The 16330-nt window shown below is 44.2% G+C and overlaps 1 protein-coding gene across 1 annotated transcript in view; it reads left to right on the forward strand.

Moving 5' to 3' along the window:
• The window catches only part of PLA2G4A (phospholipase A2 group IVA), a 2090704-nt gene that overhangs the window by 1483460 nt on the left and 590914 nt on the right, over positions 1-16330 (forward strand). Inside the window, exon 13 of the mRNA XM_069641387.1 lies at positions 2626-2718. Within this exon, the coding sequence (XP_069497488.1) occupies positions 2626-2718 (93 nt within the window). The remainder of the gene's footprint in view (positions 1-2625; positions 2719-16330) is intronic.

The following is a 16330-nucleotide window of genomic DNA, read 5'->3' on the forward strand; positions in this document are numbered from 1 at the left end:
CAAACTGCAGAACCAGTCTCACGCTATTACCTCACCTGTTCAAGAAATCACGTCCTCACTCCCCCGCTCCCTCCTTCCTCCTGCTGGGTCTGTTGGTCTTTCTTTACTTCTGACCTCATCAGATAAACCCACACTTCATGCTTGCGGTCTCCTGCTTGCATGCCACATCCTCTTCCAGGATTGGTCCACTCTCCTTGGCCAATCTGGCACTACCTTTCCAACCCAAGATATGTATGTTTTACAAAAAAGTAATACGCAGTGGTGTTAAACCCTGCCCACTTTCTCAGCACAGACTTGCTGAGTACTGAGACTGGTGGCTTTGAAAGGCCAATGCTCATTTCCTTATTTCTGGACCCTATTCCATGCAGTCACCAGTTACGTCTTTCTATGTAGGGTGCTTCCTTCTCCCTTTTTTGTTCCCCAGTGGTCTAGGGAGCCTTCTGGGTGTTGCGCATGCTTTTTTGTGAGGTTCGGCAGCTCTCCAAGACTTAAGAACTTGCTTTCGTGTCGGTAACCATTCTCTCAGCGTATCTGCTGTGCAGTAGGGTCACCTGGAAGCCCCCCTCGTTCTCCCATTGATCGTTCTGCTGGCTCTCTGGTCTTCTCATTCAGGCACAATGTTTCTACAACAGACGAAAAGACTTGTGAGCAATGTGTTGAGGCATGGTATTCGTACAGAGTGGTCTGCACAGAAAATGTTTGGCACGGGGCGACAGGAAGTTGAGCCTCCTATGCTGCCACAATCCACCTCAAGGGTATGACTGGCTCTGGATCCTTCTCATCTTTTCTGAACCCTTGCAAAGAGGGGCTCTTACTCCCTCTTGACAAGGCTAGGGTACTTATGCTGCAACTAATCATACATCTCAAGGGTTGAGTTTGGACAAAGTGAGCTGTGTAGCATTGTCTAGAGTGCAAACCCCACAAGTGTTATATACATCCTGGATTATGAGATAGATAAAAATAAAAACGCCCACAAAATATTCTATACCAGGGTTCTGTAACCTTAGGCTCTGAAGATGATTTGGACTAAAATGTGTCTTGGTTTTTCTCTTTCGGTTCTTATGTTTACTATTTGTGTTAATTATTCATGTCAATTTGTACTGACTTTGTGTTCGGGATTTTGCCGAAGTGCTTTATAAATTACTAAATGAATAAATACAAATTACCTACCCACCCATCAGCAGGCAGTTTGAGGTATCTCAGGATGTTGGATTGGTGGCGCTGTGCCACCCCCCATTTCCTTCATTCCACTTTTTTGAAATCCATGTCATTTCTGATATGCTTAAAATCAAACTCGGATTTGAACCTATTTCCCAAAATATGTATTCTTTCAAACGATTCGGTCTATGTGGCCTTTGCTTCCTGTGATGTGCACTGTGTAAAACTGATTGGGTTGGAATGTTTTAAAAGAACTACAAATGAAGGATTTCAGTATTATGCAAATAAAATGCCTGTAAACTAATAACTACATAGGTAAACAATGGAACAATTCAAAGATTCACTCACCATCATCTTGCTCTATGTATGTTCTTTGTCAAATGTCATTAGTACCTCAAAAAAAGCATTCCAGTTTCTTTCTAATGTGTAAGAACTAAGTTCCTAGGTCTAAAGTGTAGTATCCCTACTTTAGAATGATCTGCAACTGCAATCCATTTTTGCTACGCTTTTTCTACACATTTGCTGGCATTAAGCCACTTGTAATGTGCACATTAAATGATGAAATCAGATTACCGACATTTCTTTATCGATTTACTGCTAAATATTAACGTGCACACTGCACATGGCAGTAAACCATTTAAATGATTAACTCTTCTTCAGAGGAGAATTGCCTAGCATTTCGGCGCTGGACTGCCCCAGGGCAGGACAAAGACTGATCTCTTTGGATATTTCTCCTCTGTGAAAGATAGTGAGCTGAAGACTCTGGGTAAGGCTCTCATAACCAGGTCTAATGTCTAGCAGAGGGCCTCCCAGGACCCCCCTTGTTATTTGCATATGTTAAGTAACTTTAGGTCTCACCCTAAGTTACATGGGGAATCCGGACGTGGACGCCTCCCAGGAACCCCCCCCCCCCCCTTAACATTTTACATCCCCACTTTAAATCTGGGGTCTGAAATGTAACCTATTTTAGAGTGAACGTTTGTCAGCAGTAAAAATACATGTTTAAAGGATTAAAGATCCCTAAATGTATCCATATACCTGTTGTGTTTTTAGAAATGTGCTATTCATTTATTTATTTTATATTAAGGACTTAAGGAGTGAAAAGGGATACTTTCAAGCTCTTCCGAGCACCCCTTGTTTTGCACCTACCTACCTTTACCCAGGGTAGGGAGATGGGGGAGGGGGGATGGGGAGGTCTTCGAACAAGCACCAATTTGCAACCCTTGTCTGCTCTAAACTGTACTACTATTGACAGCAAAGTTTTTCTTTTTGTTTTAATTTGCATGTTTTTTTAAAAATAAACATTAAGGTTATATTAGTTTTGCGTTCATGTTTAGCTTAGTTGCAATAAATGTTATATTTACTGTATAACCAAATATTACCTTCAAAGTAAATTTCACTGACCCTATGTGGCATCATTTCAAGATTTTTTTTTTTATCGTTTGCTTTCTCCTCCCCCACCCCCAGGTGTTTGGGGGAGTGCCTTTTCCATCTTGTTTAACAGAGTGCTTGGCGTCTCCAAATCCCGGAACACAGGATGTACGATGGAGGAAGAATTAGGTAATTAATACACAGTGACCAAAACCTTGAACGCCCGAGAGCTGACATACTCAAATGTTTTGATTCAAATTGGTTACCATTGCTTGCTTTAAAATTAGCAGCATTTTCAGAGCTGTTTCTGCAAATGAAAAACGAACAGGATGGAAATAAGTCCTGCTATAAAAGCATGCTGCGCCGGACGTTGCTAGGCAGGAGTTGAAGGCGGCTTGCTGCACTCTGAAATGTACATGTTTCAAAAGGCCCTTTGTGCAGATAGGAGAGATTGACAGTCTTTCCAGCCTGAAGGAAATCAGACAAGCTCAGAGAGATGGGGAGAACTACTTAACATTGCGAGCATGCGGTCATTCACTTTATGTAGAAGATTGTGTTGTATATAACTTTTTTATATGATGTTTCCTGTCAGGGTTTGGCTGCATCAATGACCTTCAACATCAGGAACAGACTCGCATTGGCAAAGCCATTGTTTTGGGCTTTTACTGCTGTTCTTTGCTTGGTGCATTTACGAGCACCAGGGAGCAAGGAGGAGAGTACAAAGTTACAAAGGCGGGTGTGATAAGTGGTGCGGTTGTGAAAGAGAATGAGAAGTAGAATGGAGCAAGGGAGGAAGTGATTGAGAGAGGGTGCCATCGATGATTAATGAGCAAGAGGAAATATGAGTGAGAAAGGGTGAGAGGGAAGATGAGTGGGTATAGTGTGTGGTGTTTGTAGAGCCCAATGGGAGGGGGTAGACAGAGTGGGAATAGGCTGGATGTGTGGGGGTAGAGAGAGGGGAGTATGGTGGATGGGAAGGGTGGGTGCCGGTAGAGGAAGTGGGGGTTTGTATGAGGTGGGTATAGGTAGAGAGTGGGGCCAGGATGGCTTTGGGTAGAGAGTGTGGGGCTGTAGAGTGGGTGAGTGGATGGAGGTAGAGAGGGTGGGGGTGGCACAGTTGGGTGATGGTAGTTGGTTGGGGCAAAAAATATGAAGAACAAATCAGCCTAGGGGGGACTCGTCAAAAGAAACCCAACCAACACACATAAGGGGTTGGGGGTAGAGATAGTGGGGGCAAGGGTAGAGAGTTGGCATGCTTGTAGAAAGGAAGCCTCAGGAGAGCAAAAAACGGATCTGCAGTCTAAAGTACTACAAAAATAGCCTAAAAGGACTTGGCATAGCCCAATATGATATCACTGCACAGCTGGGACATGAACAGGCCAGCACCTGCCCGACTTCTTACAAAACTGCTGATTGGAGCAAATCGTGTCGAGGAACTTCTCATTGGGTAGTACAGTGGAGGAGTTTAGAAATTTTTTTTAGTGATTTGGCAGTTTCATGCCATAGCATTGCCAGTTGCTATGCCAACCAGATATTCTCAGTTCTGAAGCCCACATTGTCTTTCTTCTGTAACCATGGTTTTGTCAAAGCGTTGTTACAGGAGAAATCGTGTTGCCAGGGAAAAATAGCATTTTAATGTGGAAGTGCCTTTTCGTACTGCATGTTGCAGTGGATGTTTCTAGGGGCTTTGTATCAGGGCTTTCATGTGATCCACCTGATGACTTTTGATTGAGCATGAACACGTCTGGCAGTATTTGTCATTGTGGTCTTGGGAGGATACCTCAGGGGCACTGTACTCGCCTTGGAAGCAAGACGATGCAGAGCAACACAGGTTCGATCCCTGGGTCTGCGCTTAGAAACCTCAGGGTATTAAGTGCGTTATAAATAACCAATTACAATTACTGCTGTGTTCAATCCATCAACGCCTTCCACTTGCAAACCCTCTGATTTATAACCATAGCATAATGCTTTTATTGTGGACATCCATTGCACTAATTCCTGCAGTAGAATAATGACACTTACAGCTCAGGAAAGTCTATTAAAGACAAGGAGGCGAGCATTATGCTTTACTTACTTTTTATACTGCCAATAGCTTTTCAACTTGAACTTTTAAAACATAACATTTGTGCTTTTTTTTATTTCCAACATGAAAAATTCGCCAATTTAGGTTTAAAAAGTTCCCAAAAAATATCTTCCATCTTTAGTCCACTTAAACTAAAAGTCCCATAAAACCTATGGAGTTCAGTAGTCTTGACCTCCTCTCCTGCACCAATCTGCTCTCGGGTCAGCCTATAAGAATCCCCTGCCTCAGGTTCTTTCCTCTTTCTTCTTCTTTCTTCCAGAACTGTAATAACTCGAACAGTCTCATGGTCAGCCAACAAGACCACTAATGTAACTGTGAAGTGTCTTTGAACTGTAAATATCCGGAACCCATGGGCGCATGGAATGTGATCTCAAGTTGATCTTCACTGATTGCGATCAAGCTGCTTTCTGGCCACCTCCTACGAAAAACAGAGAAAATTATTTGAGGGTGGGTATCAAGACAAAGCTGAACAGTCAACAGCTACCACATAAGTTCATCTTTCGTCATCATCTGGGTGGGATATAATGCTCGCCTCCTTGTCTTTAATAGAATGAAGACTTTCCTGAGCTGTAAGCGTGGGCAATCTTTATTCTATGACAAGACAGGAGGCTCGCAATATACTTGTTCAAAGCTTGCCACCACTCTATTCGTTATCAGACACAGGCTTGAAATAAAATGTCTTAAAGGTCAACTCGGAGGACCAATATGCTGCTTTCATTATATCTTGAAGTGGAACCCCTGCTATGTAAGCTCTCTAGACGCCATCGCGCCCCTAGCTGAATGCACGCCAAACTGGGACAAGTCTATCCCTGCCCAATGCATAACTTCGCGCACTCATCTAGCAATTGTCGCTGATGCTACTGCATGATAAGTCTTCCTACGCGCTATTAGCAACTGTCGTGCCTTGTGGTCTCAACTGCACCGTGGCGATCTCGTAATCTTTGATACACTGGGCCACACAATTTCTTATTTTCGGCGAAATATGGGTACTAGATAACTCGAGAGTCTGTTTTCATTCGTTTGGCTATGGTAAAAGCAACTCCTTCTGGATAGAATATCTTCCTGTCAATTTCTAGCGCTTTGACATCGGATACTCTTCAGCACACTGTGAGACACAATAGCATTGGTAGCTTGCCTGATGATTGTGACCGGGAAAGATCCCCATTATCTGGCCATCTCATGAAAAGTTGGAAGACTTCTCTAACATCCCATGACATTGTATATTTCGGCCCCAGAAGGTTTTCTCAATTTCATGCCCCTTAAAAGTCGTAGTACTGTGGGGTGCTCGCCGCACCGATAGCGTTTCCCTCAACTTGGTTATGACCTGCTGATATCGCTGACCTAAGCACTCCTATTTTTCTGATGACGCTGCCTTCTTGAAATTTCATTGCTAGAAAGTTTAAAACTTGTACTACAGGGGCAGAAACGGGATCCAAACTGTGTGCTGAGCACCATTGGGCCCAACCATTCCATGCAGCTTTATAGCTCCTAATGGTGGAAGGCGCCCAGGAATCTCTGATGCAGTCTGCAGCGAGTTGCGAAATGCCTGGCAACTCCCACTTTCTCCTGAAACCTTGCAGGCCATCAGTCGCAAAGTGCCAACCGTTATCAATGGGTGTACTTGTACGGCTGGGCCGAGCAGAAGGTCCGGCTGATGAGACACTGTCCTCGGAAAATACGTAGAAAGTTCCATCGCTACTGGAAACCAATGCTGAGATTTCCAGATGGGGAGCACTAATACTATGTGCGCCCTTTTCCTGCATACTTTCGCTAGTGTCCTTGTTATCATGAGAAATGGAGGGAAGGCATAGTGCATCGCTCCGTTCCATGGCTGGAGAAAGGTGTCCATGCCAGCTGCACCCGGGTCTATCCTCCAACTGAAATATGTCTGTTTGTTCAGTCTGGACGCAAACAGATCTATGTGAAAGGGACCCCAGAGATCTTGTAATCTCTTGAACACTCTCGGGTGCAGTTTCCAATCGCTGAAATCTACAAGATAACGTGAGTTCCAGTCCGCCACTCCGTTGAGAGTCCCCGGCAGGTATTCTGCTGTGACTGCAATGTGATTCTCTAGGCAATAATGCCAGAAGCCTTTCACTAACTCTGCTAGCATCTTTGATCTTGTTCCCCCTAGTTTGTTTATATATCGCACTGCCGAAATATTTTCCATCTTGAGCAGCACGCAACATTTAACTTCGTCCTTCGTAAAGGCGCGGACTGCGAAAGAACCTCCTAATAGCTGGAGACAGTTTGTGGAGCTGGAGTTCCTGCTCTGACCACTTCTCTCCTGTCTCCATGTTCTCGCACCGGGCTCTCCACCCAGATCTGCTCGCATCTGATTCTACAATGATGTCCGGGGAGTCCCCAAAGATTGCTCGGCCATTCCAAGCTTCCATGTTGTGAAGCCACCAGTGTAATTCCGAGAGTGCTTCTTGATCTAGCGTCAATAACTGGTGATAACCGAGTCCTCCTTGCAAATGTCTTATTTTGAGCCTTTCTAGCGCTCTATAATGGAGCGGGCCTGGAAATATCGCCTGAATCGAGGCTGCTAGTAGACATACAACTCTTGCGAGAGCTGTAGGGAGTTGGTCTTCCTCGCTATCACTATCCTGAGCTTTCTTTATCGTTCTCACCTTGTGCTGAGGGAGCGCGAGGGTCGCTTTGATTGTATCTATATTGAAACCTAGGAATTCTATCTTTTGGACAGGTACTAGCTGGGATTTGTCTAAATTCACCAAGAATCCTAGAGATGACAAGAGCGTGAAGATCCACTGCACGTTCTTGAAAGAGACGTTTTGTCTGAACCTAGGACCAGTATGTCGTGCAGGTAAATAATCATGCAAATCCCCCTTTCCCTTATGGCCGTTGCAACGCGCCTCATTAGTTTGGTAAAAACCCAAGGTGCTGACGCCAGCCCGAATGGAAGACATGTGAAACACCATGTCTCGCCTCTCCACCGAAATCGCAGGTATCTTCAAAACTCCTGCGCTATCGGGATTGTAAAGTAGGCGTCTTTTAGATCCAGCCGTGCCAACCTGTCTCCTGCTCGGAGGAGATCTCGGATTAGATGGATTCCTTCCATCTTGAAGTGGTTGTACACGACCCATTCGTTCAGGTTTTTCAAATATATCGCAGGTCGTACTTTGTCCCCTCTGTGTACGAGGAACATGTTGCTGAGGAACCGTAGTCCTCCCTGAACGTCTCTTTGTATAGCGTTCTTGTCTACCAATTTGAGCAATTCGTTGTGTAACAACGCTGCTTCCTCTCTTGAAACTCGAATGGGATAGGGTTCTGTGCTCTGGACTGGGTCCCCTACAAAGTCTAGTTGCATCGCGCAATAACGCCTGCCATGCGCTAAGGAACTGAAAGATTCGCCCTCCTACTTTCAAGCTCACTGCACTCACCTCCTGAGGCATTGGGTTGACGATGAGAACCTCTTCCTCTACGGTCCTTGGGGAACCTGGATCTGGTCGGAAAGGTGGTGTCTTGTTTGCCTTCCCAGTACTGGGCTTGCGGCCCTTGCGGTCTGCGATGGTAGTTGAACCGACCAGTCGTACGACCCCTGTAACGTCCGGTCCCGGAAAAAACTCGACCGGGAAAGATCTTCTTAATTGAACTTTGTGCTCTCTCCAGAGCTGAATAAGTGCCCACAAACTGTGACATTTCCTTGGCGAATGCTTCGCCGAATAGCAGACCTTTGGCGCCTTCTCCTGCTTCATAAAATGCTAAGTCGCTTAATTTGTCGTCAATCTTTAGAAGCACTCCTCTTCTTCTCTCAGAGGAAAGTGCACAGTTCACATTGCCCATAAGGCAGACCGCTCTTTGAGCCCAGTTGGCTAGGGCAGAGGTGTCTAGTGGCGTTCCAGTGTCTTTTGCCTTCTCCGCCAGGTCCATTATTTTTGCTAATGGATCCGCAATGTCGAGGAGCTTATCTTGGCATCCTCGCCAGGCGCGGTCCACACCTTTACGTATATCTCTTGCTGTCTTCGTCACAAAGGTGACCATCTTGGGGTCTAGCTCAGGTGTCTCTGCTAGCTTCCCTGGCAACTCTGGCCTTTGGCACTCTGAACGCATACGTGATCTTACTTCTCTGTCTAGAGGTTTCTGTATGTGTTGCGCCATATAGGCGGCCACTCTGGGCGACGGAACCCACTCTGAAGATTTTGGGTGTCTGATCGCCTCTGGGTCGAACATATCTGATGTATAATCTCCCTCTTGAGGATCAATTTCCTTTTCGGCGTGACAACTAGTCTATTCACCTCCTTCCTCGTCGGGCCTATAGCCCTCCTCATTGTCCCCTGAATTGTCCACCCCTGGGATAGGGGGTCTGTCCTGGCATTGTTTCTTTTCTAGGAAGGCTCTCTTTAGCCTAGCGACAGGGTCGCTTATTCCTTGGGGAGCAGTATCCTCCCTATCCAAAGTGCTCGGGCGGGGGGGGTCGTCAAAGAGTGTTTACTCTTCTGAGCTGCTTTCCGCTACTAGGTTCAACCCCTTCTGTGGGGTGTCTGGCTGATGGCTCTTTCTCTGGGTGTTCTGCCCTCCTCTTCTTGGCAAGCTGCACTTGCTGTTCATGAATTATAGCCTCTAACATGTCTAGCCTTTGTGTAATAGGCTGTACTCCCTGTGAGACTGCTTTTGACAAGGAATCTCCTAGTACCATCTTAAAGCTGTGCGAGAGGTCTGTGTCCTGCTGGTAAGGACCCTATTCCCATTCCTCCTCTGACCATTCTGGTGAAGTGGAAGGAGTCACACCGGGGTTTTTGCAGTGTGCCATTCTGGTGGTGGCCAGGCCAACTTCTAGGCTGTCAGCAAGGGGAAACAGTTGAGTCTCTTATCTTTTCTGTCCTCTGACAGGCATTTAGCTGCTGCTCAACATAATGTGTAAGTATCCCCTTTTCGCTCCGGTTTTGTTATACATTTTTTTTTGTAATGGTACTAAGATGCTCCTTCTTCACTCTGCGCTAACACAATGAAATAATGCGCGCGCGGGCCGAAGAGCTCCCAGGGGATGCTGGGGGGAATTAGCACCTCCTGCTCCCATGGGTCCCGCCGCCTGCCGTGTTCGCCTGCGCGGCTCCGAACTATGAGGAGCGGGGCCGGGTGCCTGAAGCGGGCGCGTTCGCTCGCGGCGCTGGCTCCGCCTCCTCTACACGCTGCTAAATAACTCGCCTGATCCGGAGACTTCCTCGGGCTCGGTGCCCACACAGAATACGCGGCTCAACTCCGCGGTGACACACGCACTGGAAATGTATTTAGCGAACCCTTCTAAGGTAACGCATACTAAGTGACACGTGCACTGAAAATGTATTTAGCTACCCTTCTAAGGAACGCATACTCGCGCTGTCTACATGCTATCAATGATTTTACCAAATATAAACTCTCAGTCCCCACACATATCTTGAGAGAAATATAATGTGAGGTACTCATCATCAATACCACTTTTGATCAATTTATGGCACAGACACTAGAAAAAAAGCATAAGAAACTGGCCAAGGACATCCAGAATTTTAAAATAGAAAACATCTATCCCTATCTATCAGCAGATTATAAAGATAGGAAAGAAAAAGAAAGAGCAGCCAACCAAACTGGACCCAGAAGAGGTGGGCGGAAATGGGTCTCTTTTTCGGACACTTCAAGCTCAGGGTCATCAGATGATCAACCGCAAGCAACAGGCAGACGTCCACAAGGAGGGTATCTCCAACCTCTACCTCCTCAGGTTCCTTTTTTAGGAAGAGGGGGCCCCAGAGGTCGATACTGGGGCCCTCTGCCACAAATGCCAATGCCCATGCCTTATTACCCTTTCAACTACTCACAATGGAGCCAACCACCCAGAGGGCGCCGCAACAAACAGAGACCTTAGAAGATATACCCATCTTTAATCTCTCAGGGACTACACTATCCAAAGCAGAAATACAGGTCCTTACTAAAGGACTTTCATTTGTTCCATCTACCAGAACGAACTGGTTCCAACTAGATCAAGAAATATCAACTTTCTTCAGAACCATAAGAAGGAAAGTATTCTTTCAAGATAAGGAACTATCTGCACAAGACGAAGACTCGGGATTGCGAGTACCTTCCAACTTCACCCCAAGAGAAAATGAGGTTGCGCCCCATATCATTACTTTTGAGAAATGTGTTAGAAAGGAGATTTCCAAATTACAGGACCTAACCACCACAGGAAGACCAAACCTATCTAAGGATGAGCATATAGCACTCAAGCAACTCTCCTCGAATAACCAAATCATCATCAAAATGGCTGACAAAGGAGGTGGGATAGTAGTGCAGAGCCTTGCTCAGTATAAAGAGATGGTCTACAACCTTTTGGACGTGACCACTAACTATAAAAAGCTTAGAAAAGACCCTACTAAAGAAATTAAGACCAAAATACAAGAAGCCACAAAACTTGCATTTGAACGCGGATGGATTTCAGAAAAAGAGGACATTTTTCTCAATACCTCAGAGGGAAGAACACCGGCGTTCTACGCCCTACCGAAAATACATAAAAATCAGCAAAACCCACCAGGCAGACCCATCATTTCAGGATGTGGGTCCATCCTCGAACCATTATGCAAATTTGTGGATTACTTCTTGAAACCCTTGAGCCAAGAAACCCCAACTTATTTAAGGGATACAATGGCAACGATCGATTTCTTTGAAGACCTGACATTCAATCCAACAAGGGACCTCCTGGTGACTATGGACATCGCCAGTCTATATACGAGCATCCCTCAAGATGCAGCTCTAGAATGTATCCATCAGCATCTTATACACCATATGAGACAAAAGCGAGTTCCAGCTAACTTTATAGTTGAACTGTTAGAACTGGCTCTTACAAACAACTTCTTTTCTTTTGATGACAACTTCTATCTACAGGTCAGCGGTACCGCGATGGGAGCAGCCTTTGCCCCCAGTCTGGCCGTGATCTTCTTGTCAGAATACGAACAACAACACATTCTAAATTTTCATAACCCATTCAGAGATAAGATTATGCATTGGTATCGCTATATAGATGATATTATCTTTATATGGCAAGACATTGATACTCCGGTTGAAAATTTCCTACACTGGTTGAACCAAAGAACAGAAGACATCAAATTTACACTCTGTAAAAGCAACCAGACGATTAACTTCCTTGATTTAGAAATCAGTGTCAAAGAAGAAAAACTGATATGCTCACTCTACAGGAAAGAAACAGAGAGAAATACTCTGTTGCACTACAGAAGTAACCATCCCTGGAACCTGAGAAATAATCTACCATTTGGTCAATTTTTACGGCTCAGGCGGAACTGCACAGAATTGGAACAGTATAAAAAACATGCCAATATTTTGAAACATAAACTCCTCAGTAGAGGATACCCCAAAAAATTAATTCGGAATACCATCAAGCGCGCACAATATACTCCCCGCGAAACTTTACTCACTCCCAAAGTACGAGACACAGAAAGTGACAAACTCATGACCTGTATAACTACCTTTGGCCCAAATACCACTAAACTTAAATCCATCATTAAGAAATTTTGGCCACTGGTACAATTGAGTCTTCCGAATGCACCTACACCAAGAATGGCCCTTAAGAGAGGCAAAAACCTGAAGGATATGCTGACCCATGCCAGGTTAAACAAAAAATCCCAAAGGACAAAACTTTGGAATATGAGGGAATTAATGGGCCATCACCCATGTGGTACATGTAATGTATGTAAATTCACAAAAAAAACTACATCATTTCAAATAGAAGACAAGGAATGGAAGATCAGACATTTTTCCAATTGCAAAACTACTAATGTAGTATACATCATCGAATGCCCCTGTGGGCTCAGATATGTTGGCCAAACTCAGAGGCAGGTCAACAAGAGAATTGGTGAACACCGCTCCAGGATTCGATGTCGAGTTCATTCAGCATCATTAGTGTCACACTACATGGAATACCAACATAGTGCAGATGACATACTATGGTGGGTTGCTGATACGGTGGTCAATACCACCAATGCTTCTAACGCCCTAAACTATAAGGAATCGTGGTGGATCTTCAAACTTAAAACCATTACGAAGGGCTTAAACGAAGCCATACCAACCACCTATGGTTGAACAGGGATACTCCCCTACCTAGTGTTCTACCTAGGCCTAACAGCAGCACTCTAATACCTTATTCCAGCATTCAAAGTTTTCCACAGCTTTTTTCTGTTGTATTAGAAACTTTTCATGCTACCAGATGTACTGACATATATCTCGAAGTGTCTAACAACTACCCAGGGGCCCGATACATATTTGCACTTGTTGATAAATATTAATAATATGCGACTACAAGAATAATGTTTATTTAAATGAGTTGTGACTTTGTTTCCACCAAATTTGTGCTTTACTTTGAATACATTATTTCTTATTGTCACCTCGTGTACATGTGGTACCAGCCAATCTAACCACGCCTTTGACTCTTTAACGTGTATCCCTCATTACATATGCATCTGTCTCTGTGAACACTTCTTATCTTTTGTTGCTTCGCACTCCAAACATGTCCATTACCCTGCCTTTTTCCTCCGTTCTATGAATCATGAGACGTCATAATAACATCTTAGAAGTAGGATGTTCAGCCCTCATTAGTACCTACCCGCATACATGTTCCAAATATACAATCTTAGACGGTAAGAGGGGTTCCGGCTAAGCGTATAGTAGCAAGTTCCTTTAAGGGTGCCATGACAACTCATAGACACCGCACTAAGTACGCATGCGCAGAGACTAAAACAGAGGTTCCCTGCGCAAGCGCACTGTATAGACAGAGTCACAGCTTCTCACCTTTTGTATGCAGCCACGCGAGCCGCCGCAATCGTAGCAGCCCCCCGGCCAGATGATACATCACAGCGCCATAGACCACAGGTGAGAGACCCATGGCAGTTAGAACATGTGGAGATCAGGAACGTTAAATTCTGACCCTATGTTCCTAACCCAACTAGCTGATCCTCACCAACAACTAGAACACACGGGCTGTGCAACAAACGTGCGCTTTCACCGCACGTGTGGCTTTCTTGTACTTCGCCACCTCCACTAATCAGTTGCCGTCCTATTCTACTCTATTTTCTTAACAGGGTAATCCAATAAATCAAAAGAACGGCCCACAGCTGTCCACAGCACCCTGTGACCGGATGTGTGACCGCCCTTTAAAATCCAGTTATCTAATACCAAGGCATCGTGTTTAGAGGACTACATTCCCGTAGAATTCAGCACAACAGTTTCTGCGGGCCTCACACCAAGATACCCCAGGTACTGCATGGTTACTCTGCTTACTTATTTCAACAGTAGCCAGTGTATGTTAAAATCTCTACACATGACTGAGAGACACTTTTTCTGTCTCCTTTTGTCCCTTCCAGTATTTGTAGTACCCCAAAAAAATCCACGTACAACTCCCGAACTACCAGATTCCTGATGTTGGAGAGTCGAACAATAATCCGCGTCTCCATCTCCGTGAAGCCACCTTTAGAACCCTGAACCCTTTTTTTCAGGTTAGTATCTTAGTGTCCAGCAAGCACCAGGACAACTCCATTGTTGTACCTATATTGGTCCTGATTAATTTTTTAATGCATGCAGGTCAAACAACCCTCAGATTCATCTTTCTATTTAGATGTACTCTGTAGTAAGTCTGCCCTTGAATTTTACTTAGAATCCTTTTTTATTTTTTTCCCTCCTTTTCTCCACACACAGGGGAGACCAAGTCGAGGCCCAAGAAGAAGGCTTATTGCCGAAACGTCACGGGGCCACATAACTTTGAGGGCTACACTCCCAGAGTCCCGTCTCATCACCCGATTTGATTCCTGACGTTGACCAACGACTAGGTCCCTGTCTCCTATAGAGCCTACAAACACCATACAGTCTTGTATATATGTTCTATTCAAGACACGAACAAACAATATTAATGGTGATTCTGTATATCACATTTGTTACACTTTTTTAGTGCATTTGTTAAATGTTTGTCACAATCATATTTGTTCACTCCTTTTTTTCAATGCATTTGTAAAACAAATTGAATGTATTCTGATTTAAGATGCATATTATGAAATAGCATCTTCAATATATATTTTTGAAAAAAACGTTATAAGCATAAAATATGTTGTGTACCTTCTAGCACTAGCAGAATAATAAAAGTATGCTATGATGCATTTCCATAAGGGTCTATCTCTTGCTCATCTTTTTAGAAAACCTATGACAGTCAGCTAAATAATATAACCTCTGTCATAACTAGCATGCAAAGAAATTCAGCCTTTACCATATAGGTAAATGGGCCTAAAGTAAGTGGCAGGACGCCTCCCCACTTGTTTCAGGTACTCATCATCTGGCAGCAAAAAAAGAAAGAGGAAAGGACCTGAGGCAGGGGATTCTTATAGGCTGACCTGAGAGCAGATAGGTGCAGGAGAGGAGGTCAAGACTACTGAACTCCATAGGTTTTATGGGACTTTTAGTTTAAGTGGACTAAAGATGGAAGATATTTTTTGGGAACTTTTTAAACCTAAATTGGCGAATTTTTCATGTTGGAAATAAAAAAGCACAAATGTTATGTTTTAAAAGTTTAAGTTGAAAAGCTATTGGCAGTAATAAAATAAAGTAAAGCATAATGCAATCCTCTTGTCTTGTCATAGAATACTTTTTATAGCTACTGTAACTCTATTGCATATGGATAGTTGCATGAGCGCCCCCTTTGCAGACCCCTTAATTGCATAGTAAATAGGTCTACAAAAAACTTCAAATTATGCAGCATTTGTTATTTAGTTTTGTTAAATTCACAAGGCCAAATATCTTTTTAATTGAACCATTCCGTTTCACTTTTGTACACTCATAATATGAAATATAAAATTCAGCATGTTGCATAATAGCCAAAACATTCTGAACCTAAAAATAAAAGGCTCCCGGACATCTCACCTGATGGACAGTACTGGTCACCTACGCTGTGGGTCCTCTAAGACGAATACATGGAGGTTGCGGTGCAGTCCCTCTCGTCATGATGCGCTGACTTTCACTGGTGGTGTAAACGAAAATGCTCCTTGAGGAAGTACATGCCTCGCCACAGAGCGCGAGGCTGTCCTGTGCCGCCCACCGCACAGGTGCATTATCATCATTCTGTCGCAGGGGCACCCTGTGCGCTGCACTAGGTGAAAGATGTTTCCATTTTTAAATCAAACCTTGCATCTTTCACCTGTCGTAGAAACAAGGGGGCTGTGTCTGGACCCTGATCCAATCTTTACCAGTCGATGCGGTTTGCATATATTAGCTGTGTTGTCTATTTCTTTCTTTTTTTTGGTCATTACAACTGGGATGCCCCTATTAGAATCTCAAAGCTAGAGCTCTGTCTAGGAAAACCATACACATGTTTGCGTTTCATTTTGGGACTGCACATTTTATGTGCATTAAACAAGATGCATACTTGTCAAGCAGTGACTGAAAGTGAGACTTTTTATCTCAAATGTATAACTGAGGAGAGAGTTGGTAGACATTTTGAGTTGACCCATGGCAGTGGGACATGCTAAGGACGTTCCTACTTTAGCTCCCATAACTTTGCGTTCTATTACTTGTAGGCCTGCATTTTCTTCTCATGGTTCATCACACAAATGGCTATCATTCGGTATTGGAAAAAGGGGCCATGTCATGGGAGCTTAGCCTTTAACATGTTTCTAGCCACTTTTTCAGCACTATGGCCCATGATAATAGGAAGGTGAACACGTGTTCGCCCAGCTA

This window comes from Ambystoma mexicanum, chromosome 1q, assembly GCF_040938575.1.
Source record: "Ambystoma mexicanum isolate Mex_15411 chromosome 1q, UKY_AmexF1_1, whole genome shotgun sequence".
NCBI classification, from domain to species: domain Eukaryota; kingdom Metazoa; phylum Chordata; class Amphibia; order Caudata; family Ambystomatidae; genus Ambystoma; species Ambystoma mexicanum.